We start from the raw sequence: 25,369 nt of genomic DNA on the forward strand, positions 1-25,369 counted from the left end.
GTAGGTGAGTGCTTACAAGCCAGCCCTGACCCAAAGCTGCTGAGATGTTAACCCTGGCTCTCAGCAGAAGCAATTAACTCATGCATAGCTACCCCATCAGCTAAAAACAATAAAAAACCCTCACCGCGTGCTTCAGAACAGACCCACTGCTTGAAGTCTCAACTATGTGCCACGTCATCAGCAAGAAAATGTCCAAATTACCTTATTCATTGTCTCTCCAGTAAGCTGCATGGATTGGTGCTGTTGTTGGAGTTCATCTTCTAACGTCTGATGAACAAGACCAAACTCATCCTTGCACAAAAAGACGTTTTAATAAATCAACACCACCAGAACGCATGCTGCCATGTATCCCTTGACACCAGTGCGTAGGAGTTTCACTTTCAACATATCTTGATTAGAAGGGGTTTTGGAATCGTACCTTATATTTGAAGAGAACGTTTCAACCAGAGTTACCCCAAATCCTTGTGAAAATCCCTCAGTTGTCTCAGCCAGTACTGGGAACTCCGTGGGTTCACTACTTTTTTAGTTTAAAAACCTGTGATCTCCTTGGCATCTTCCTCTTAGAGCCTGTGGGCTCAGCTTTGCCCAAAGAAATGTATTGGGGCTGAGCACGCTTGACTCATCAGAGTCACGCTGGGTTACTTCCCCATGTCCCCCCTCTCTTTTGAACCACTTCCCGAGTTAACAGATTCCTGCTACCCTGCAGCCTGAACACAGGAACCAGCATCAAGGATTTCCTAGTGCTCAGGAGGTTGGTTGTCATTAATATTTTGCACCTTGGCTCTAGAGAGGTGAGCATGCTTGTACACACCGTGCTTCTACCAGAGCTCCGACAGCACTCTCCACGTATAAGCGTGGCCAGCAGGGCGAGGGAGGGCATTCTGCCCCTCTGCTCCGCTCTCGGGAGACCCCCCCTGCAGTGCTGCGTCCAGCTCTGGGGCCCCAACATAAGAAGGGCACAGAGCTGTTGGAGCGAGTCCAGAGGAGGCCACAGAGATGCTCAGAGGGCTGGAGCCCCTCTGCTCTGGAGACAGGCTGGGAGAATTGGGGCTGTTCAGCCTGGAGAAGAGATGGCTCCAGGGAGACCTTCTAGCACCTTCCAGTGCCTGAAGGGGCTACAGGAAAGCTGGAGAGGGACTTTTGACAAGGGCATGGAGTGACAGGATGAGGGGCGACGGTTTTAAACTGAAAGTGGGGAGATTTAGATGAGATATTAGGAAGAAATTCTATACTGTGAGGGTGGTGAGACCCTGGCCCAGGCTGCCCAGAGAAGCTGTGGCTGCCCCCTCCCTGGCAGTGTTCAAGGCCAGGTTGGAGGGGGCTTGGAGCAACCTGGTCTGGTGGAAGGTGTCCCTGCCCGTGGCAGGGGGGTTGGAACTAGATGGTCTTCAAGGACCCTTCCAACCCAAACCATCCTGTGATGATTGTATGATATTAGAGATGACTACACAAAGATGCACGTTTGTACCCTGGTGTTTTGCATTAGCGAGGATACATCAAAAAAAACAATTATGCCTGAGCAGTCTAGCTAAAAGCTGCATTCATTTCTCTAACAGACAGGAACACATCTGGACCTCCGGTCTAAGAATGAAACAAGTACATAACAGGTCATTTGAGAATAACAAAGGCTACACTTTCCAGTAAGCAGAGTTAACAACAGCAATTAACCTCTTAACCTGTAACACTGCTGTGACTCTAAAGATTCTGTAACACAAGTGTGATGCTACCCCAAACAATGGGGTGCTTAATCAACAGTTTCTGGTTGACAAGCATGGACAGCAATGACATCATCTGAGGAGACTGCTTTAGAGAAACTGTTTTCCTGGAAAACAGATCTCCAGTACATTTCTCACCTTGTTTTAAAAACACAGAAAAAAAGGTGCCCAGTATGCAAACTGCAGAGAAGTTGTGTTTAATTAGAAATGAGAAGCATTAAGCTTTTAATGTGTTTTGATCATGCAAGAATACATTTTCCTTTAATAAGTCTCATTCCTCTAAACAGCTGTGTGAAAAGTGGGTAAAAATCAGGTATTTACAGCCCTGTCTTCCTACTAGGGGACTCTGGTGCCGTGTACCAGGAGGAATTCAAGTAAACTCTGCATTGTTCACACACACACACACACAGAGCCTATATTATCTTCACGTACAAGACACAGCCTTGGCTCTGTCTTTCACCCAGCCCAGCTGCAACAACACTCTCTCCACCTTTCTTCAGTAGTCAAGACCAGTCTCGTAATGAACGTGTTTCTGTAACAAGATCATTAGAAAGAACAGTCCTGAGAGGGGACTGCTAGAAGTCAGCTGCATCCTCAGAAGGACGAGCTCCATGCAAGAAGGTTTGGATTCCACACCAGACCTGCAGGCATCTGCGTCCTTCATTTGCCCTGGCCCCGCTTCCCTTACTCAGCCGTGGCACTGAAGGAAGAGCAAATCCAATCCCACCTGGTAAATGCTCGGTAGCAGAATGGGTTAACTGGCATTTCGGTGGAAGGTTACAGCTCTGCTGCCCCTTTTTAACTACCGTGGGGCTTTCATCACAATGTGTCTGCAGCAAGCATTTGTATCAAGTGACAGGCATTCACAGGCAGGTTATTCAGGATTTGCAGAGAGGCGTTTTCTATCCAAGAGCGGGAGACAGCGCATCAGGGAAGTTTCTCTCCCTCACTGCAAACAGATTATTTGATTCGGAGGAAGATATTTACATCTGAAGGTGTTATTGTACCACGGATGAATCCTGAATGACACCCAACCGCACAATAGCTAGGCAGACTAGGACTCTCCAGCCAGAAAAGGATGCTCTTGAGGCCAGTAAAATCCCAAGTGGCACAGACCAGGCAGATAAAAAGGCAATTGTTCACTGCCTCTTAATACAAGAGCTGCAGAGCATCAAACGAAGCCAGGAGATGGTAGGTTGAAACAAAGGAACTTCATGTGACAGCAGCTGAATAGCGAAATTGCAAAAGCAGTCCTGAATTGCGAGGATATTCAGAAAATTGCATGGGTTGAACAAGCAACCAAATTCATGGGAGATAAAAATTAATCAAGGACTATTAGACACAAGATAGCATCTCCAGTTCAGACACTGCACACCACTGGGGGCAAGGGGAGCAGTTCTGATGAACTGTCACGACATATTTGCCCTCCTGTGACGCTGTCCTCTGAGGTTTTGCATTTGGCTTTTGGTCAGACAGTGCAACACAGCCCAAACCAAGCTGAGCATCGCAGCGGGTCTGCCGAGCCTCCCTCCTTCAGCGAGCTCACCCAAAAAAGGCCAAGAAGCTTTTCAACTCCAAAACAGTTTAATCAGAATGAAAAACTAGAAACATAAAACTGTAGAAAGTTCAAGGTAGTGACAGAAGATGAGACAGCCATTAAATGGTCTGTCTGCAAGTCACAGAATCACAGACTCACAGACTGGTTGGGGTTGGAAGGCACCTCTGGAGATCATCCAGTCCAACCTCCTGCCAAAGCAGGGTCACCCAGAGCACGTTGCACAGGGTTGTGTCCAGGTGGGTTTTGAATATCTCCAGAGAAGGAGACTCCCCACCCTCCCTGGGCAGCCTGTGCCAGGGCTCTGGCACTCTCAGAGTAAAGAAGTCTTTCCTCATATTGAGATGGAACATCCCATGTTTCAGTTTGTGCCCGTTGCCCCTTGTCCTGTCACTGGGCACCACTGAGAAGAGTCTGGCCCCATCCCCTTGACACCTGCCCCTAAGGTATTTGTAAGCATTGATAAGATCCCCCCTCAGTCTCTCTTCTGCAGGCTGAACAGCCCCAGCTCCCTCAGCCTCTCCTCGTAGGAGAGATGCTCCAGTCCTCTGATCATCTTCGTAGCCCTCCACTGGACTCTCTCCAGTAGTTCCTTATCTCTCCTCCACCTGCTTGTGCCCCAGCCAGCTCCAACCTGGAGGTCACCAAAACCTGCCGGTCCCCTCTGTCCCCAGGAGGGCTTTCCTATGAATCCTGGCTGTCTGTTTTTGCAGGGGCTGCAGCCCCTGGCCCTCTCGTGTGCCCCTTGCAGCCTGCAGCCTTCTCCCTTAAGCTCACCCCCTGGGTCCCCAGGCAGGAGCAACTCCAGAGGGGCAACCTGGCTGGGCCACTTCTGAAGTGGCAGAAGGAAATTAGGAAGAAGAAGAAAAACTTAACGTCCTGTATCACAAATACCACAGGGCTCAACAGGCTCTAGGCCTGGCCCAGTGCAGCAATTTTTATGCTCCTGTACTTCCGACAGCCATTGCTGTCAGCACTAAGTTATGGGTGAGGCCAGCAAGCACGGCAATGCAGGAGAAACAGCTACGAGAGCCAGCAGCTCCCGGGCCCCAGTTCTGTGAAATGGCCATACTGAGGAGTAGATGGAAGTCGGTGGCCTTGGCGGGAGGGAGATCTCCCTAACTGAGGCGATCAGTCACAAACTGTCACTCCAACATGCGGTGGCTGCTGCTCCTCCACCATTTCTCAGCGTTCTTCAGCTCAACCTCAGAAAGCAAAAAATCAAGAGACAGATGGTCCTCTCTAACCTGCCAATCATCAAGTCATGCTGCGAAATTTATTTACTGAACTCTGTAGCAGAAGTTTGCTTAACTTCCATCCTCGAGCTCAGCAGCTAGAAGACAAGAGTTTTAACCTCACCTTAAGTATAGGGAAGGTTTTTTCTTAAATTAGTGATTTTCAGGGGAACTCAGTCATCTGAAATTAAATACTGGATCATCAGGAAATCTGGATTAGTAGAAAGTCATTATTACCCAGTGAAGAGCTGCAGACCAGCTATATCACAAACTCTTCAACATCCTCTCTGTTAAAATTAATCCTATTCACTATCCCTATGCAAGATGTGGGAGCAATCAAGTGTAAATATACAAGTGTGAAAACTAACAAAGACATCAGCTTCGGCGTTAAGAATCCACAGTGGCCTCATAGGTAGGAGAAATATTTTTACTTAAAAAAATATCTCAAAGACAACCTTTTCCCCAGCGTGCTTTCAGTCAGCCCGAGCACCTAAAGCAGCAGGTACCTGAAGCTGTGCTGCACACAGCCTGTCTGTGCAGCTGGGTGAATTCAACTTCTCATCTGTGATCTCCGGTTTCTCCAGCAGTGTCGTTCTTTCCACCACTAAATAAGCAATCTGTTCGCTGGCATTACTGGGAGCTATTTCGGACAAGCCTTCCTCTTCCAGCATCTCCTCGGCCTCCTTCAGCTGGGCTTCTGCAAGACAAGGCTTTCTGTGAACAGAGGAACAAATGAAGCCCGATTCCTTCTCCATCTGCATCCTAGCTCCTCTAAACACTCCCCACCACAACAGCCCTGCAGCTCACCAACAGCTCATAGAACATTTAGTCTCTTCTCCTGCTTCCCACCTCCCTTTCCACCTCCTATACCCTTGTCTCATCTCAGCCCTGTTCCCACTGTCCCAGTGTTTCTGATCTGTCCCAACATTTCTGCTCACATCACTACCCTGCCTGCCAAGTGAGTTCTCCTGCCTTGCTTTCAGTGGCAGTTATGATGACCATTTCCCTCTACCCAGCGGCTAAGTTTCACCAACCTGGTTATCCCCAACCCTTTAACCCCTTAATACAGTTTGGTGGAAATTAAACAACAGATTAAAAAGGCATTGAAGGGAACCAGGTGGACAGGCAATCACATAAACATTTTTTTTGCAAGAAGAAACTGCATCACTCATAAGCAGAACATCATTATTTTCCTAAGGACTGTCTGGTAGGGAGGAGGAGCTGAATATCTGATTTTTCCCCACGCACAGCAGTGATGCACAGCAGCACCTGGTGTATTGTGCGAAGCCATGGTAGAGATCAGGGTGCCAGATCCCATGTGATATGGAAGGAAAGCACGGCGAGGAACCAACAGGGGCCTGAAGCAGAGTCAGAGAATCAGCACTCCAGAGGCACAAAGGGACTTGGAGTCCTTGTTAAAACATGACTTTAGAAATCACTCCCTGAACAGCGTTCCTGACCCATTCCTCCAAAACCAGCTATAAACCTGCTTCTGGTAACACAGACCTGTTGTTTGAAGGTCTCCTGGAGGATTAAAGGAACAAAAAATCCTTTTAGAATTAAACTGTCAATTCTTCACTGTTTATCCCAAACTTATAGCTAGGAAGACTCTATACTGGCCTCCAAGGCAAAGAGGTGATAAGGACATTTGCAAGAGAAGTTGGTTTGTGCTTAGGCACTGTTGTGTTTGTGCAACACACATTTGTTATAAAGATCCCCGTTTGCACGGTTGGAAAATTGCCTGCCAGGGGAATCTTCGGTCTCCTGCGTGGTCAGGGCAGCAATGCCTGCACTGGATCCAACAGCTGGTTAAGCTAAGGAAGGGTTTTTCAAAGCCTCCCTCTGTAATTCATACTAAAAAGAAAACCAACAAACCTCGCTCCCAATTTCTAGCCCAAACCAGATTATAAAGGTTTCCAAGTGCTGTAGGATGGGAACTGGGGAGAGTTGTAGGTTTTGTATGGAGGAAGGAGGGATATTCACACTCTTTCACTGCTTAGGGAGCCAGAGTTAGACATCAGAAGTTAAGCAGAGCAAATATTCCTCATACTCTTGCACAGGATACATACATAGCTGTGGACAAGTCTGTTCCTCACTTCCATACACTGGATTTAACAGGGGACGGGGTGCAATCACATCCTAAGCCTCAAATCAATCGCATGTTTCCACTCTGCATTTTGCAGCCAGCTCTGTCCAGCCCGATGGATGGAAAACACCCTGCGGTTTCCCATTCGCCTTCCCCTGTGGTTATAAATTACAGCTGATTCAATGAAGAGGTCAGACATGGCTGACTTGTAGCTTTCCTGCGTGAAGTAGAGCAAAATATTGTGTTTTGCAGTTTAAAAATAGCCGGCCGCTTGCTCCATGTGCATTATGAAGAGCCCACAGCTCATACTCAACTGAAAAATCCCCCCTTGCCTTCAACTTGCCTTGCAGTTTCCTCCCAGTTTTGCCAAATCCCATCCAAAATAAGCTGAAAGCTGCTCTGCTTTATGGACACAAACAGGACGACCATCTCCCTTCAGACCCAATGCTCTGATCTCATAAGGTGCCTCCTACACTGACAGTTTCACTTGTGGGTCCTTCCCCTACACCTATGCAGTATAATTTGGGGTAACAAGACCTAGAAATTTTCCACAGGCTGAAGAGGAAAAGGATCTGGGAGGACGAGGGGAGTCTGCCATGCGCAGCACAGATCACCTGCTTGTAAAAGCCCACTGATTTCTTACAAGTACCTCAAACCCCTTCCCTACCACATCCAACACGTCCTACTTGAGAAGGGCAAACACCTCGTACAAGCGATGTTATACCACTGCACTGATGTGTTCCCACCAGCACGTATCTCCTGCACCGCCTCTGCACTCGCTTCTTTGGAAGCCAGTTTTATATTTGCAGACATCTCACCCCACGAAGCTTCTCAGAAATCAGCAGTTCACCAGTATCCTCACACCCAGCACAGAAGCTGCACCCTCTCGTCCATGCTGGGTAGGTTTGAGCAGTACAGCTGTTACAATAAACAAGCTCAGGCCACGACTATTTCTTCTTTTTGTTTCACTTTTTAAACAAATCGAGGCAAGCCCTTAACAGCGTTGTGTTTTACTGCCATTACATTTGGTTTTCAGAAAGGCTTTTGGTGATGCAGCACATCAGTTATCGATCTGCCCTCCATAAACACCGAGGCGTGTTCGACAAGAACCATCAGAAAGGGATTACGAACTGCCCCGAGGAAAGGCAAAATTTCACTCTGGGCAGAGGTACCAAATGAGGTAAAGCTCAGATCTACAGCCCAACCTAAAACCAGCAGTGGCTGCTCTCCCTAGTAACCCTTCGAGCCCATTCCAGGCAAGAAGTAAATGTGTAAGCAGCAACTTACCTTTTATCATCAGAAAAAGCTTTTCACAGAATCCCAGCCTGGCTGGGGTTGGAAGGGACCTCTGTGGATCATCCAGTCCAACCCCTGCCCAAGCAGGGTCACCCAGAGCATGCTGCACAGGGTCGTGTCCAGGCAGGTTTTGAATATCTCCAGAGAAGGAGACTCCCCCCCTCCCTGGGCAGCCTGTGCCCGGGCTCTGGCACTCTCAGAGTAAAGAAGTTTTTCCTCATATTCAGATGGAACTTCCCACGGTTCAGTTTGTGCCCGTTGCCCCTTGTCCTGTCGCTGGGCACCACTGAGAAGATTAAATTGCTCCCAGTGATCCTCAGACCCAGCAGAGCTGCTGACCTGTTTGGCTGCTTTTGGAAGAGGGATCACGCTCAGCCCCAAGAGCCCACCCAAGCCATCTCCTGCATTACCCGAGTCCTGGTCCCTTCCCTTCCCGATCTCTCAGCTCCCCAAAACTGGAACTCCCAGGCATCACTACAAGCAAAATCAGGACAGATCCTGCCCGCTTGCACATCACCATTCACAGGTTCAGGGCCCTCCTTTGTACCACAGGCTTGAACCAGCCTCTCTCCTCCACTGCCCCTTCCCATCTGAACTCGTCATCACTCCAAGCCTCCCAAAAGCTTCCTACCACCATCCTCTGTTCTTGCCTTGCCCACATTTTTGTTTAACAATCCCAGCAGACCCGGGTCTGCCTTTCCACAAGGCCCTTCTCCAGCCTGATCTGCAGTATCATCTTGTCCCTGCTAAAGACAACCAGCTGCCCTGCAAAAATAAGAGGGGGAGTAAGACCCAGACGATGACCAACTTCTAGTTCAAGACCTTCAGCCTGCCCTACACCCTACAGGGCTCAGGAGGCATCTCTGGGTCGGTTTGCACAAACTCTGATGAACGGCAGAGGCCCAGGGAATAGAAACAGCGATGCGGCATCGAACCCTGCAGCAGAGGTAACATTAGAGACCCGGAGCAGGCAAAGGCCTGACAGAAGTGCAGCAGCTAAAGCACAAGCACGTCTAACCGCTCTGTGCCAGAGGGGGCCAGTGGGGTTATTTGTGAAAAGGCTGACCTGCGAAGCAAAAGTCCAGTCCCTCAAGAAAACGATCTACAAGCATCCCAGAACACCCCAGGGCTGGCATCCCTCACTGCAGAGGACAGAAGGCAGCGCTTCATCCACTGCCCAGATCGCTAACCCACCCATGTATATCACAGGACCGCAGGCAATGCCATCAGTAAGGTAATAACGAGTCTTAAAAACCAAAGTCTGACAGCGATATCCCAAAGCAAACTCCTCCAGAAAGCTGCACACAAACACCGTATGGCACCAAAACACCACAGAACCACAAAAACCCCGTGGGGACAGCTTGCTCGCAATTAGCAACCCGCCAGGGTAATAGGCATGGGCCTCTGTTTCCATTCGAGTGTTAATCATTGCTCAACAGTGTCCTGGTTTGGACTAAAACAGAACCAATTTTCCTTTCAGTGATTTTTACTTTCAGCTAAGTCTCTTCTAAGTAACTGCACTTTCTGAAACTTCCCGCATGTTTTGCAGACAGTGTCTGCTTCTAGGACTGATGATAACGCTCGAAGTTTGTAGCTATCACTGAGGCACGGGTAGGGATGTTATGCAGAAAGGCTCCTGCTGTCCTTATTCTTAGAGAAACCAAGGTCGCTGCTAAATTCCTCACTGCTTACGAGTGAAGAGCCGCAGGGGGGGTCGCACCTGCAGGGGGGAGCAGACAGGTGACCCAAAAATGACCAACACAGGTATTCCATCCCATACACGTCATTCTCAGTATAAAGCGGGGGGATCACGAGGGTCTCACTCTCTTTCTCGCCCTTCTGCTCTGGCCGGTGTCCAAAGAGGACTCTGTCTGTTTTCCTGCTGCCCCCGATCCCGATCCGTGCATCCCTGAATCCAGCTCCCGTCCGTCGCTAGGCCCAGCCTGGGCCTTCCCGGAGCCTGCCCTGCAGTGCCGGTGGGGACGTGACCGATATCGGGGGAGCTCGATCTTGGTTTTGTATATATTTGTATACATTTAATTATTTCCATTATTATTATTACACTCTTTTATATTGTAACAGTTCATTAAAACTGTTTTAACTTTCCAACCCGTAAGTCTCTCTCCCTTCTCTCTTTTCCTTCCCCTTCCGGGGCAGGGGGGGGCGTTAATAGAGAGCCTCTGCCACCGGTTTAATAGCCAGCCCAGCTTTAAACCGTGCCAAACAGCCACAAGAATCCTTAAAAAAAGTGGGAAAAAGTCCAAAGGAGCAGAGCCACTACGAAGAAACCAAGGCAAAGCCAGCTTTGGGACATTTGTGTCATTCGCCTGCCACCTCGTGGGCAAGAGAAGAACCAGGAATAAAGTTTTCTGCCACAGTCATGCTCCCAAGGCTCATCAGTCATTTAAACCCTTACCTACCAGCATTTTCAACAGCAAACGATGGTTTTACGTGCCCAGAAGAATCAGATTTTCAGGCAGTGCTTAAGCACGCCCATCTTTGAAAAGTCTCTACAACAGACGTGCTCCCTGAAACCCACAGGCTGGCCAAAACTGAACAGAGACTCCAAACTGCAATCAGTTTCCTAAACCTCCTCTATTTGCTGCCCCAAATAAAGCAGGCGTAACAAAGAAATTGTTCAAGCTGCTCTACCATCCCAAGTTTTACCTTGGGCCCAGGATAACACACACCACAAAAGGAGTTAATGACAATGGTGTGCTATTGGCAGTACTCAAAGCACAACAGAAGACTAGGAAGATGGAAGAAAATCAAGACCTAAACCCAGCGAAATATATTTGCCCTTACTGGAAGTGATTCCAGGGTTTGAGAGGAAAGCAAATTATTCGAAGTGAAATACAAGTGAAATAATTTGTTTTAAACAAAATGACTAAGCAAAAATAAGCACACAGGACAAGTTTTGAATCACCATCACAAACGTACCACAGTCCTTCAAAGCTGTTTTAAAATAATTTAGAGCTGGAAAACAAACAGCACCATCAATTCGGTTCTTCAAACAGCCTCTGGCAGATGCTTAGTGCAAACACGGAGCCACACGAAGTGAGAAACTGTCCAATTCGCTGAATAAAGGCAGTAAAATCAGACAAGAATCTTTAAGTCAATCACAAATCAGTTCTAGTATTTCATTAACACTTCTGCCAACCTCCCAAACAACACACCACACACGCTGGTCTAGCAGAACTCAAAACTGAATCCTGTGTTCAGTTTTGGGCCCCTCACTACAAGAGGTGCTGGAGCAAGTCCAGAGAAGGGCAACGAAGCTGGTGAAGGGTCTGGAGCACAAGTCTGATGGTGCTAAACACTGGAGGTGTTTAGTCTGGAGAAAAGGAGGCTCAGGGGAGACCTTCTCGCTCTCTACAACTGCCTGAAAGGAAGTTGTAGCGAGGAGGATGTTAGACTCTTCTCCCAGGTAACAAGTGATAGGACGAGAGGAAACGGCCTCAAGTTGCCCCAGGGGAGGTTTAGATTAGAGATCAGGGAACATGTCTTCACTGAAAGGGTTGTCAAGCTCTGGAACAGGCTGCCCAGGGCAGTGGTGGAGTCCCCATCCCTGGAGGGATTTAAAAGACGAGCAGATGTGGTGCTGAGGGACATGGTTTAGTGGTGGGCTTGGTAGTGTGAGGTTAATGGTTGGACTCCACGATCTTAAAGGTCCTTTCCAACCAAAACGATTCTATGATTCTAACTCACTGAGAAACATTGCTCTGCTCTCAAAGCAGCTTTAAAGCAGCGCTGCTGAAAGACCCCGTACGCCGCTACCTCTTAACGCATCTCCTTGGCCCGTGTTTGGGAGGGAAAGGATTACCCTGCTGCAGCTGCAGCCGCGTCAGCTCGAGCCTGAGCTGTTCGTTTTCTTTTTCAGGAGCTCTCGAGGACAAGAGGAAAAGCAGCTTTTGGCTGTGACCACCCATGAACCTGCTGCTGCAAAACGAGGGGGAAACCGGCGTGTTTGGGCCCGGACGGGTTAAAAACCGAAGAGGGAACTCTGGCCCCTTCTCCTGGCCCTTACGTTTCTCATCTCCTCAGCCCACCGCCGCTCCAGGTCACCGAGCTGGGCCTCGGTGCGGTGCAGCAGCCGCCAGGCCAGGCCCAGCTGCTCCTCGGCCGGGGCGGCGGGGTCGGCACCCTCGGCCCGCAGCGAGCGGCGGATGGTCTCCACCAGTACCGGGGCCTCCGCCTGCGGGGGGAACCGAGAGGAGCCGTGAGGAGCCGTGAGCGACGGGGCCCGGCGGACACACACAGACACAGACACAGACACACACACACACACACACACACACACACACACACACCAACCCCCATCGTCCCGGGCACCCACCGGGGCGGCGGCAGCAGCCTCCATGCGGCGCAGGCCTGGGCCGCCCCCCGGCCCCCCCCGCTCCCGGCTCCATGGCAACGGGGGCACCAGCGCCCCGCCCTTCCGGCCGGGAGGCCACGCCCCCCCGCCTTGGCCACGCCCCCTCCTCGGGACACGCCCCCTCGCCGGCAGCGCAGCACCGCGGACATGGCGGCTCCTCTCCCGGCGACCGAGGCAGGAGGAACGTCCCGCTCCCGGCCGTCAAACCCCGCTGGCGGCCGGTCACCAGTGGTGCTCCCCAGGGCTCAGTTCTCTTTAATATCTTCATCAACGATCCGGACGAGGGGATCGAGGGCACCCTCAGTCCGTTCGCAGATGACACCGAGTTGGGTGGGAGTGTTGATCTGCCGCAGGGCAGGAGGCTCTGCAGAGGGGTCTGACGACAACAGAAACCCCTAAACCAGCAGGGCCCGACGCTCACATCGATTACATACCGGAAGATGAAGGCGGGCAGCTCTCAGAGCTCACGAGTGCACTGAAGACGTGCAGGACATTCCATCTTCTCCTTCCCCATCTGCACATCTCCGACAGGCACTTCCCACGTCTATGGACAGTCTCCACTTCAGTTCTCTCTCCACTTTCTGCAAGTATCAGTCCTGGCCATGTAGAAGTTGTTCATTTTTCTCCTGACTCAGTTCCTAGCTGGACCTCAGCACTCCTGACTAATCCAGACTGTTTCTCCCATCACTAAACATATCCTGCCCACACACCGTAACAGTCCTTGAGCATTCAATGCTCCCTCCAGACCCGCCGAGCCCACCCTCATGCTCTTGCTCTCCTGGCTTTCTTTTCCTCATTTTATGAGCACACCTAATTTTCAGGTGATCAGAGTCATTACAAAAGCACTCTTACCTTCTTGAACGCTCGGTGGTTTTAAATAGAGCCCAGTCTCACCTCTGGAGAGGCTTCAAGGGTGAGAACTGCGTTCTTGTGCGTTACTGTCTTTCTTCACAGACTTCCAGTGAATTTATTTCAAGGAAAGCAGGTAAACAGACACACAACAGACAGCGGCAGAGCTGCAGTTCAGGTTTTTTTGCCCCCACAGAATTGCACACTCTGCTTCTTGTAACTGTGAGGAATGTATGCTTAGAAGCTGCAAATCCTTTAGAGAAAACCAGAAACATCCCAGTTCTCCTCCCAAGGCTGAGCACCGCTACCCCATCCGCTTTCACCTCCCCACCCTCACTGCCTACTCCTCCGCCAACCTCTTGTCCCCAAGCCACGCTCAGAGACGACCGCTTGTGCTCTGTGCCACAGGTCTCCTTGCCTTCATCCCCCCCCAGCAACCTACAAACACCCACCACGGAAGGAAAACCGTTGTGAAACAGCTGCTTTAGGGACACTGCTACAGTATCTATTTTTTAAACTGTTTCTGAGCAGAGTTCTTGAAGAGTAGGTCCCCTGGATCTCCCCTGGAGCCACAGATGCTCTCTCCAAAGCTGTTACCACCTCATCCTCCTTCACCTTTTGCCACACTTGTTTCACCCTCCACTTTCAATACCAGCTGATCACCAGCTCTGTCGCTCCACTCCAGTCATAAAACCAGAACCTCTTATTTGTCTGCAAAGCACCATTCCTTCCGCCCAATAATTCAAAAACAAACTTTGAAGAGGCAGATTCAATAAAATCTTTTATATACAGACATATTTACTATTTACAGGGAACTGCTAGAGAGAGTCCAGCGCAGAGCCACGAAGATGATTAAGGGGGTGGAACATCTCCCTTCTGAGGAGAGGCTGAGGGAGCTGGGTTTCTTTAGCTTGGAGAAGAGGAGACTGAGGGGTGACCTCATTAATGTTTATAAATATGTAAAGGGCAAGTGTCATGATGGAACCAGGCTCTTCTCAGTGACATCCATTGACAGGACAAGGGGCAATGGGTGCAAGCTGGAACACAGGAGGTTCCACACAAACATGAGGAGGAACTTCTTTACAGTGAGGGTAACTGAACACTGGCACAGGCTGCCCAGAGAGGTTGTGGAGTCTCCTTCTCTGGAAACATTCAAAACCCGCCTGGACGCGTTCCTGTGTGATATGGTCTAGGCAATCCTGCTCCGGCAGGGGATTGGACTAGATGATCTTTCGAGGTCCCTTCTAATCCCTAACATTCTGTGATTCTGTGATTTCTCCACTTCCCGGTTCTCCCAGCCCATGGGGCAGAAATAAAGCAATAGATCCTTTCCTTCATTAGACACCAGAACAAGCATCATCCTTTGGAATGTTTTCACTTCAGTGTGTTTTCCTTTTTCAAAGCAAACAACAACCATTCCCAAGCTGTAGAAAAGTTACACAGTTTTGGACGGCAGCCTTTCCCACAGTGTTTCACTGAGGCTTGTTTTATTTACCTGGGAGAGAGAATCACTCCAGTTCCGCTCCCTCTCTAGTACAATTTCACTCGTTTCATTCAGAGCCGGTCCTCAGACTTTCTTCTCTATAAATGCAGTGTGTTGGCCCTGAAGATAGCTCACTATCTTTTCCTCTATTTCCATGCCTTGAGCTATTTCATCATCAGAAAGAGATAACGGAGTCTGTGAGTCTTTGGTGACGATAATAACAGAGGTTCTCCGTGACTCCAGGATATTTGCTACCACCACCTGGTGACGGTATTTCTCCAGAGCCTGCCGGGATTTATCGATTAAGATCGAGGGATCCGTCTCCAGTTTAAAGGAAATAACAAAAGCCTCTGGGGCCCATTCTTTGACGAGAGGAGACAGCATTTTTGGCACCATCTTCATTGTGATCTACAACGGGGAAAGACAGCAGAGAAAAGTTTCAGGAAAAATATTACCATGCATTTTAAGAAGAGATTGGGGGGGACGTGCTAGGGAAATTCCAGCTTCACGTCATGTTGTATTTACACTGGGAAGTTCTCCAAGGCAGTATTTGGTCAGATCTCACCAAACAAGGTCAAAATGCCACTGGCACGTACTGTAAAGTTAAATTATCAGTCTGCTGTTAACACTAAGCAACGAAGGGTGTTCTTAAGCGATGAAGCAGGCCCACAGTAACTGCATAAACATTTTGTTATTTAAGAGCTAAAACCCACTCTGGGAAAATAAACATAAGCAGAGGAAGATAAAAAATTAATTACAACCGCACAAGTCTGAGTTTTCAGCTCTCCAAAATCCAGGCACCTTGTCAGATCTTAACCCTTCCTTCTAGCAACTCTTTAAAGCACATGAAGCATAAATATGCCAAAGCATGGGAAAAAAGTAGGAGTCTGTTCTCCAGCTTCTTAACCTCTGGGTCTGCCACTGGGAGTCGGGCAGGGTCTCCAAGGATAAAAAATTAAGCCCAGCAACTTATTAAAAGCTGATCAGAGAATCCCAGCGTGGCTGGGGTTGGAAGGCACCTCTGGAGATCATCCAGTCCAACCCCTGCCCAAGCAGGGTCACCCACAGCACGTTGCACAGGGTCGTGTCCAGGTGGGTTTTGAATATCTCCAGAGAAGGAGACTCCCCACCCTCCCTGGGCAGCCTGTGCCAGGGCTCTGGCACCCTCACAGTAAAGAAGTTTTTCCTCATATTGAGATGGAACATCCCATGTTTCAGTTTGTGCCCGTTGCCCCTTGTCCTGTCACTGGGCACCACTGAGAAGAGTCTGGCCCCATCCCCTTGACACCCGCCCCGAAGGTATCTGTGAGCATTGATAAGATCCCCCCTCAGTCTGCTCTCCTCCAGCTAAACAGCCCCAGCCCCCTCAGCCTCTCCTCGTAAGAGATGCTCCGGCCCTCTGATCAACCAAATAAAACCAAACCAATTTGGTGTTTGTTACATACAGAGCTCTAGATCCACCTGCTCCCACAGCTGACAGGGATCTGGGCATGAGACGGGGGCTATACGTTTGGGCTGTTGTCAGTGTTAAGCAGAAAGAAGGCAACACAAGTACTCCAGAGGCAACACAAGTACTCCAGAGGCAACTACTCTTCAGCTGCCTGAGCCCCACCATCTACTCATCTCCATGGTGTGAGCACGCACAGCCTTAAAGGGATATTTCCGTGGGATTCTGCTCCCACAGAAACGCACCCTCCCATTCCCAGACAAAACACACGATTTTTTGGTCAGTGAGCCGTCGCTTTGCAGCCTTTCCCAGGTCTTATTCACAGCCAGTCCCCAGGGAGCTGTGACACCAGCAGGACGCTGGGACAATCAGGATGGGAGGATGGGAGGAGGGATGGCCGTGCCCAGGGGTGCCTCACCTGCAGGGGCCCCTCCGAGGACTGGATCTTGTGCTCGGGCATCTCCGAGGCGGGGATGTAGAAATCCGACACGGCGGCCGCCAGGTAAAACATGACGCTGGAGCCTGCGAGAAACAACTGCAGTCAGGCACGGCCGCTGGCACGTACGGAGCAGCCCGGCCCTCTCACCCCAGGGACCCCGGGACGGACCGGAGCTGGCTGGGCTCAACCCCCCCCCACACCAACCAGAGGAGCCCTCAGAGACCCCCATCACCTACCAGCACCGCCCTGAGCAGGGCAGTGCTGACCCCACGCACTGGGGTCCCCTCAGACACACTGTCACCCACCAGGGCTGCCTCGTCCCCTCACATCAAGCCCCCACAGCCCCCAGGGACAACCCAGACCCTCATACTGGGGTGCTGGAGCCACCATGGGCCCCCTTAGCCCCTCACACCAGAGCCCCACAGTTACTGGGGCCACCTTGACCCCCTCACACCAGGGACCCCCTCGGGGGCTGCCCTGTCCCCTCACACCCAAGATCCCCACAGGCTGCCCCCGTCCGCTCTCACCTTGGACCACACGGTGCCTGGGCCCGGGGGCCACCTCGTTCCCTCATGCCCCAGCTCCCCCCGGTGCCACCCTGTCCCCTCGTGCCCAGGATCCCCCGGGGCCACCCTGGCCCCTCACACCAGGGACCCCCCACAAGCTGCCACGTCCCCTCTCGCCTTGATCCCCACGGCCCCCGGGGCCGCCCCGTCCCCCGCACGCCCGGGCTCCCCCCGGTCCCCTCCCCGTACCGAAAGGTGCCAGGGCGCGGGCGGCGGCCCGCAGCAGCGCCAGGTACTCGGCGAGCCCGGTGAACTCGATGGCCAGCAGCGCCCCGGCCTCGGTAGCGCGGCGGTAGTCACGGAGGGCGGGCAGCAAAGCGGGGAGAGCGGCGGGGTCGGCGGCCACGCCGGGCGGCGGCCCGGGGGTGAGGCGGAGAGCGTCGAGCAGGGCGGGCCCGGGCGGCGGGAGGGCCCTGGCCCAGGGGAAAGCGGAGCGGGCCCGGTGCAGGAAGCAGACGCCGTAACCGGCCGCCACCAGCCGCTCGGCGGAGGCGGCGCCGCGCCTCCCGCTGCTGAAGTTCTCCAGGAAGCGGACGGCGCGCGCCTCCAGCGGCACCTGCGTCCCGCCTGACGTCACCAGCGCCACCCGCCGCCCGCGCGCCGCCTGCCCCGCCGCCCACGCCCGCACGCGCGCCTCCGCCGCCGCCTCCTCCGCGCCGCCGCCGGCCGCCGCCGCCGCCGCCGCCATGCCCGCCCCGCCCCTTCCGCCGGAAGTGCGCCGGCTCGCCCCGCCCTCCCTTACCGGAAGTGTCGCCTTGGCAACGCTTGGCGGGACGGACGCTGGCGGGGCTCCGGCGGTGCGAGTTGTGCGGGGCGGTGGCGCGGCTCCGCTGCCCTCGCTGCGGCCTCGTGTCCTACTGGTGAGAGCCCCGCCGGCTGCGGGGGACGGGGGCAGGCTGGGGGGAGGGCCGGGGCGCAGCCCGGGAGGAAGGCCGGGGGGCAGGGACGAGTCTGAGGGTGCAGGGAGGAGGCCCGGGATGAGGCCCAGGGGGCAGGAATAGGCCCGGGACAGGGCAAGAGGCAGGGACTAGCCCGGGACAAGGCTCAGGATACACAGAGGAGGGGCAGGGGGCAGGAACAGGCCCAGCACAAGGCTCAGGGCACAGGGAGGAGGCCTAGGGCAAGGCCCAGGGGGCAGGAACAGGCTCAGGATTGGGCAAGAGGCAGGGACTGGCCCCGGGACAAGGCCCAGAGCACAGGGAGGAGGCCCAGGGTAAGGTCCAGGCGGCAGGAACAGGCCCAGGACAAGGCTCAGGACACACAGAGGAGGCCCAGGAGGCAGGAACAGGCCCAGGACAGGGCAAGAGGCAGGGACTAGCCCTGGAACACGGCTCAGGACACACAGAGGAGGCCCAGGAGGGGCAGGAAGCAGAAACAGGTCCAGGACAAGGCTCAGGGCACAGGGAGAAGGCTCAAGACAAGGCCCAGGAAGCAGTGCCAGGCCTAGGACAATGGACAGGCCTAGGGCAAGGGCTGAGAGGGTCAAAGCCTGGGATGTGGTCTGGGACAGAGGGACAGGGCAAAAGGCAGGGACTACCCCCGGGATGAGGCTCAGGACACAGGGACAAGCCCCAGGACAAGGCTTAGGACACAGGGATGAGGCCTAGGAGGAAGCCCGGGTGTCAGGGACAAAGCTTAGCCGGCAGGGTAGCGGGAACTGGAGCAGGCACGCTCAGCAATCGCTCAGCTGGAGCATTCCTCCTCGCTTCCAACAGTGCCCACAACAAACAGAGAGCAGCGCAGTGAGCTTTCTAGATGTTGGCACAAATATCTATCAATCAGTGGTGCCACGCATTAACTATATATGTCATTGATTTCACAATGACTTGGAGTTTGTTTGGCTTTGGGGGTTTTTTGTGTTGAAAGCCAGGCATTTGCTCAAACCTAACTGTATTGGGAATTTTGTGAGTGATTTAAATAAGGTTTTAACATACAGAGTCATGGTGACTTGGCAGGACAGCACTGTGTTCCTGCTTGGGAATAACAAGTATGTCTTAGGTGCTCTGTGAGCAGACAAGGGCTGGTGGCTGTTGTGAGTAATTCTTGGGGTGAAAGTCTAGAAGACACAACAGGCAATAATCTTCCCTTACATCATTTCCAAGCAACTAAAAATATCGTTCTTCCCTTTTGTTAGTGATGTAGATCATCAAAACGCTGACTGGGTTAGTATCCACGAGCAAATATGCCAGCTGCTGATTCCGATCCGTACGCCCCTCCCTTTTCTCCTTTCTGAAAGAGAAAGAAAACATGGCACGGAGCAGCTGGTGAAGAGGCAGGTATGTACAAGAAACACGAATACCACTTCAAAGTGCTGCCAGTGAAATTCAATTAGATCTCTTCTTCCTATATTTTGATGTACGTAGTGTCAGGAGGGCACCTCGCTGCTTGATCCGTACTTAGTTGCAGAGCTTTAATTTCTTTTTTTTACACAAAAAAGATTATAATAAGGGGAGAGGGGGCATCCTCTCTTCGATTCTGTGAGCCTCCTGCCTTTTTCGCAGTCCTTACTCAAAGTTCTGATCTTCCTCAGCCAGCGGCAATCCTGGATCTCCCGCCTTGCCAGGCAGGTAGTCCATCTCCCCGGTTAGTCCAAGGTCCAGCTGAGTTTTGCTTCTTACAGGCTGTCCTCATCCTTTGCTGATGAGAGGGATTCCCCCTCCTCAAAGCAGGGGGGCAAAGAAATAAAATCCCCACCCTTTGTTTACCTGGCCAGTTTGAAATGCCCTTTCCCACTAAATAAGGTCTTTTATCTCTGGTTTTTTGGCCTCGTGGGTGGTGCAGATGTGCAGCTCCTTCCCAGCCCAAGTGGTTTTCAACTCTGTTTGTTTGTTTGTTTGTTTTTGGAGTGGCAGGATCTGCTTTTCCACAATGTTGATAAAATAAAATAACCCACCCAAATACATCTGCTACTTGAAATGATCTTGCCTGTAAAAATTAATTACCCTTCTAGCGTTGCATAACTCCTAATCGCAGAATAATAGGACAATAGAACAGCTGAAAGTGAGCTGGTAACAATCAAACTGAGAAGAACATCATTAATCTTCTGGATTTTACGTCACGTGTCATTTTTAAGGTTGTTTCTGGCCAACGAGTGATTTGGTGACTGGCTCGTTGCTGTGGTCTTTCTTGGGAGCATCCAGAAAGAGAAATTCTAAAAGGGCTGGAACCTGCGTAGGCAAAAGTCCTGCTTGGTGAAAGCTTGTGACAGGCTTTAGGCAGCAGATTCCTTTAGGCTTTGTAGGAATTGGGCACTGACAGCCCCGTTTGGTTTTGAAAACCCCATCTGTTTGTTTGAAAATCACAGGCAAGGTTGTTGGCCAAAGTCTGAAGAAGGTGTGTTACAACAGGATGTCCCAGAAGCGGCAGGAAAAATGCAAAAGCTCTTTTGTTCCAGGTTACGTTTAAGTTGATCCTTTATAAAGTCTGCAAAGAAAAAAAGGTAAAACTGGTCTGATTGGGGGTGGTGGCAGGGTTTTTTGCATCCTTAACTGCTTAAAGCCTTTCCAAGAAACTTCAGCTACATTTTGAACGCTGACGTTGAAAGCAGCTGTTATTACATCACTGAATTTATAGCGACTGAAATTACGCTATACACATTACAAACCACGTGACCGCCAGACCAAGGAAGCACTCCTCGATTAGCTGGAAGGTAATCGTCTGGTTTTTATTGGGTTCCAGGGAAAGACAGCAGGAAGACGGGGCTGGTGGAGAAGGGAGAGTCGCACACCGAGGTTAGCAGATGGCAGCTGCAAACGTGCAGCTCGAGCCGAGGCTTGCGATGACTTCATGGGAAACGTCACAGAGAGCAGACTCCCATTTTTTCTCTGAAGCAGAGATTTTTATAGGACCTTTAACAACCCTATTACATTTGTTCTTTGACCTTTGTCTCCAGACTATTTAAATATAAAATACATTCTGGGAACGGTATGTGCAGGGACACTTTGTCTTCCTTCTCTCCTAAGAAAGGAGTGAAAGAGCGGAAACACCTTGTTATCTGCTTGCTTTCACAGCAAGACCGCAGCTGCTAGCCCCCAAATGAAGTCTGCCTTTACATACAGCAAGGTATAGGGTAGACAACGTTGGGCCTAGACAGGCTGACAAGCGTTGGAAGAGCGGTGTGGAGAGGGCGAGATTATTTACTGCCCCATCTTGGTGGCTTCATCACATTCCTATTCACAGAGCCAACAAAAGTGCTTTAAAGGCCTTTGGAGCTCAAGGAAAAGCTACGTGGTCTCGTGATGGTCAGAGAGAAAACCTTCTGCTCAAAGCCTGCCCAAAGGTTTATTATTTTTTTGGACATTTCTTCTGTACTTCACAAACTCACACGAGGTGTTTGTTTAGAAAACACACAGCTCGAGCCTCAGGCAGAAGGCAGGAAAGTTTGTGCGCATCGAAATGCCCCGTGGCCTGAGGGAAGGTGCATGAAGCTGAGAGCCAGGAGGTTATGAGTTTCATACCTCGTCTGTACTCCAAAGCTTTGTTGATAGAAATCTGCTTTTGTCGACATAGCCGGGGGGGAGGCCCTGCAAACGGTACCTCCACACTGACAAAACTCCAAGTTTCTGTTTGTAGAATAGCCTCACCTGCCTGCGTGATGTCAGCTTACCGCAGCCCCTCGGCTACGGGAAAAGGTCCACGCCTCAGCCAGCTACAGCAGTTCTCCAGCACCGACGCTAGCCCCGCCGACTGCAGGTTTCAACTCACACTGACTGGAAGCCTGCCTTCCTCTTTAAATCGTCCTTTCTCCAAGCGCGCTTCCATTGTTTTTGGTGCCTGTGAGCGAGTCAATGAATGTGGCACCGTGCCCCAGGTGTGTTTCCAACCCCCCTGTGCCCACCTGGAGCAGAGCTGGGGTCCTCAGCCTCCTCAAACCCCAACTGGGAGAAAACTGCGTGGGGGCATCTTCAGAGAAACCTCTGTAATTGCAGCACACATGAAAAGAGCCCGAAGCGTGCAGTTCCGGGGGCACGGGGCTACATGCAAGATGAAAAACGGTGCAGGGCCAAAGCTAACGATGCCCCAAGGCTTGTAACTGCGCAGTCTTAAATATTCAGCGCTGCAGGGCTTCTGTTGTCTCCTGCCCTTTCTTCTCCTCCTGGGAGCTGTGCAAGAGTCTAACCCTCAGCTTAGCTTCACTGCAGATGTTTTAAGATAGCTTACTTCATGGGAAGCAGCAATGATCCCACTGACAAGGAGTAAAAAAAAGAATGGTCCTGGTCTCCAGCACCTCCCCAGATGACAATCTGCTTGATACCCACGCACCAAAGCCAGTGCCAGTTGTGACAGAGAGTGGCACGGACAGAAGAGGCAGCCTGATAAATAATGGCTTTTATTGCTCCTTGCCCTGAGCATGTGCTGACTTTCTCCTGGGCACCGCGTGCTCCCCTAACACAGCTTGGTTTTGGTGCGTGCCTGTTGCACTCTCTATATGCTGGTAGCTCAGGGGCTGGAGAGGGGATGACCACTGTGTTTTCTAGCTCTTGGCTCTCCTTGCTGTAGCAGGGTGCTATCGCTCTGGGGTGTGTTCTTCGAAGCTCTCGTTTATCCAGGAAGGATGTCCCTTTATTTCAGCCAGCATCTCCAGGAAGCACTCACAGGCTGTCCTTGAGGTTCTCTGTCCCTGAGCTGTTCCTTCACCCGTGGTGTGACTCTCTGCCTCTCTCTAAGCACTTAAAGCTCAGCCTGGCCTCCAAAAGCACTGGGATTTGTTTTTTCTGCCCTCTGCTCAGCCACAGCTGGAAAACAGAAGGCAATAAAGAGGTAAAATGGTATTTTCTGCCGGCGCTCGCTGCACAGGCCTGCCCGTGCCTCCTAGCAAGAGAAGAGCGAATGCCTTGCTGACTTATCACGGCAGCACTGCTAGGCACACCAGCAACAAGATTTCTTTCCGGGCAGCTTTCCTGCTGCACCACTTGTGTGAAAAGCCGGCACAGAAGTGTTGGGAGTTGGCAACAATTACGCTGAAAGCAAAGAGAAATAGATAAATAAGCCTCCTGGCTCTTTTGTGCTGGCATCCCTCAGCACGTTGTAAGGGCACAGCATCTACAGTTGCCGCAGAGCTCTTGGCAACGAACAGGCGTTCAAACGGAGAGATGTTTATGGAGCTGGTGACGAGATCAGATGCTGCGAAGGGTGAAAAGACCAAATGCGGTGTGGGCTGCTAGAAGCAGCAAAAGGCAGGAAGGATCCATACGTATGGGAAACATTATGGATTCTGACAACAAACAGCAATGCTGCAGAAGCTGCTTGACCACTGAACGCGGCGTGGGTGGTGGATATACAGGAGCGTGATGCAGTGCATGAGGGTGTTCTGATTTTGACCAGCTTTCCAGACCCCGAGCCCAAAATACCAGGCCCATAACTAGCCAGGAGAGGCTGGGAGGAAGCTGTGGCACCGTGTGAGGAGTTCTCTCCTCGCTTCCAGCCGATGTCTCCTGCAGCTGGAGGTGTGCCATGCTGGCACCAGCTTGGCAAACCATGCGCTCCGCTGCCTGCTATGAGTCACCGTTATTACCGTCAGCAAAACCCCGCCGTAGCCCCTTTGTCTAATCTTTTCTGTGGTCTTGTGATGATCATTTTCTGTGCTTCACAGCTTTTATTGCTGCAGCCTTATTAGCCCTTTTTTGTAGGCTTCAGGGATTCGTCGTCTCATAAGACACCACATGACCTAAGAGGGTGTCCAAAGCTGTTCCTGCTAGAAGTAGGAATGAAAGCCAGGCTCTAATATGACAGCTTTAATTTCCATCCATTAATTACAGACACAAAGAACATTACAATCACTCTTTTACAGTTTGCAAACTTGAATGTAAAAAGAGACCATGCATTTTATTTCTCCTTCTTTGCTCACTCTGTCCCGTTACTACATTTCCCTGCAGAAATACGTCATCGATCTCGCGTACAGCAGAGCCCAGGAGTTTGTTCTGGATGGGAAGCATAAAGAAGCAATACCTGCAGCCCTGCAAGCGTTGCGTTTCAGTACTGAAGTGTACGGCTCAAATTCCGTGCAATTGGTGCCTGCTTATCTCCTCTTGGCTGAGGCCTTCACTAGTAAGTATTGTCTAAATAGTAACGTTGGCAAGGGCAAGACCTCCCTTGGGTCAGGTTTCTGGTTTCCTCTTACCATTTATCAGGGAAGGACCAGCTCTGCGTTTCAACATTGTGCCATGTCTCTACCCTGCCCTGCCTCAAGGGCATTTCAGAGAGATTTGAGAAGTCGCGCACACACACCCCCCTTTTCTGTGTGGGTCTGGGGAAAAGAATCACTCATCGGTGATGAGAGATCAACGAAAGCAAATGAAATGTTTTCTCCATCTCTACCGATTCCCACAAGAGAAGCGGTATGAAAATCTATTCTTTACCTCTGTGGCTTTGTATGACTCTCAAAAGCATTAAATTCCCCGGGGTGGTTGGTTGCGCTCTTATCTCAGAGAACCAGCAAACATTTCTGTGGCTGATGCATCAGAGGAGTGCCTCAGTTCATTCACAAAAGCGAGCTCTGCCTGAAGCAGAGCTTTTTCTCCTGGACTGTGTGCTATATAAAAAATGTCAAATGAGGATCCTGCACGTGGAGAACTGCTCTCCTCAGCTGCAGACGTAAAGGGCCGTAAATCCTTGCCGTTACAGGAGTACACACAATGCTCTGCTGGAACAATTGTGCTGTCTCAAGGATTGTCGTAAATGAGGTGGCAAGAGAAGGGGAAAAAAGCTCCCATGAGTAATTCTAGTGTGATAACACATGAGTCATTAGTGGCTGCCTGTAGCTAACCTGTTTTGAACACGTGTTCCAGAGATACTGAATGCAATACACAGTTTCTGGCTTCTCTTGTAGCTCTAGACACTCAGCCTGTCTGTAGATTCTGAAACCTGCTCGCCTAAGGAGCACTCAGGAGAGAAGTGGGGAATCCACAAACTAGGTGTCTGTATCAAACTCCTGCGAAGGAGCAAACGGGCAGTACTTGCTAATTTTCTAAATAAAAGCACGCTCTTTATCCTGCTTATTTCTACATGTTATTTCAGGTGTTGGCTGTTTTCGGGAGGCATCTAAGTATCTCTCCCAAGCTCAGTGGATCGTTCTCAGAACTCCAGACTGCAGTGTTGCTGTTCAGTGTGAAGTACATCGTAGCCTGGGGCTTCTCTGTGCTGCTGAAGGAAACTTTGAACAGGCTTTGTATCACCTGGCGAATGATGTAAGGCAACTCAAATACAGAAATGCTTCAATGTTTCTTCCTTCCCTAGCACTTCCAGATCGATATGAAAACCCCAGCAGACAGATTTGTAATCCTGATTTTAGGTACGCAGAGGATACATTTTAGGAATGCCTGAA

The 25,369-nt window shown here is 51.1% G+C and overlaps 2 protein-coding genes across 2 annotated transcripts in view; both read right to left on the bottom strand.

Annotated features, from left to right (window-relative positions):
- Positions 1 to 12,247, bottom strand: part of LOC137671477 (coiled-coil domain-containing protein 30-like) — a 39,900-nt gene extending 27,653 nt beyond the window's left edge. The window contains exons 1-5 of the mRNA XM_068415076.1: positions 12,224 to 12,247; positions 11,937 to 12,082; positions 11,711 to 11,826; positions 5,012 to 5,202; positions 202 to 267 (exon numbers count right to left, since the gene is read on the bottom strand). Coding sequence (XP_068271177.1) covers positions 202 to 267; positions 5,012 to 5,202; positions 11,711 to 11,826; positions 11,937 to 12,082; positions 12,224 to 12,247 — 543 coding nt within the window. The remainder of the gene's footprint in view (positions 1 to 201; positions 268 to 5,011; positions 5,203 to 11,710; positions 11,827 to 11,936; positions 12,083 to 12,223) is intronic.
- Positions 12,248 to 13,879: 1,632 nt separating this feature from the next.
- On the bottom strand, positions 13,880 to 19,622 carry PPCS (phosphopantothenoylcysteine synthetase). Its single transcript, XM_068415078.1, is given in 6 exon segments — positions 13,880 to 15,002; positions 16,460 to 16,563; positions 17,236 to 17,815; positions 17,818 to 17,922; positions 19,206 to 19,275; positions 19,555 to 19,622. Coding segments are annotated over 6 exon segments (1,251 nt in total). The 3' UTR covers positions 13,880 to 14,678.
- Positions 19,623 to 25,369: the final 5,747 nt, after the last annotated feature.

The sequence above is a fragment of the Nyctibius grandis genome, chromosome 17 (genome assembly GCF_013368605.1).
Source record: "Nyctibius grandis isolate bNycGra1 chromosome 17, bNycGra1.pri, whole genome shotgun sequence".
Lineage (NCBI taxonomy): Eukaryota > Metazoa > Chordata > Aves > Nyctibiiformes > Nyctibiidae > Nyctibius > Nyctibius grandis.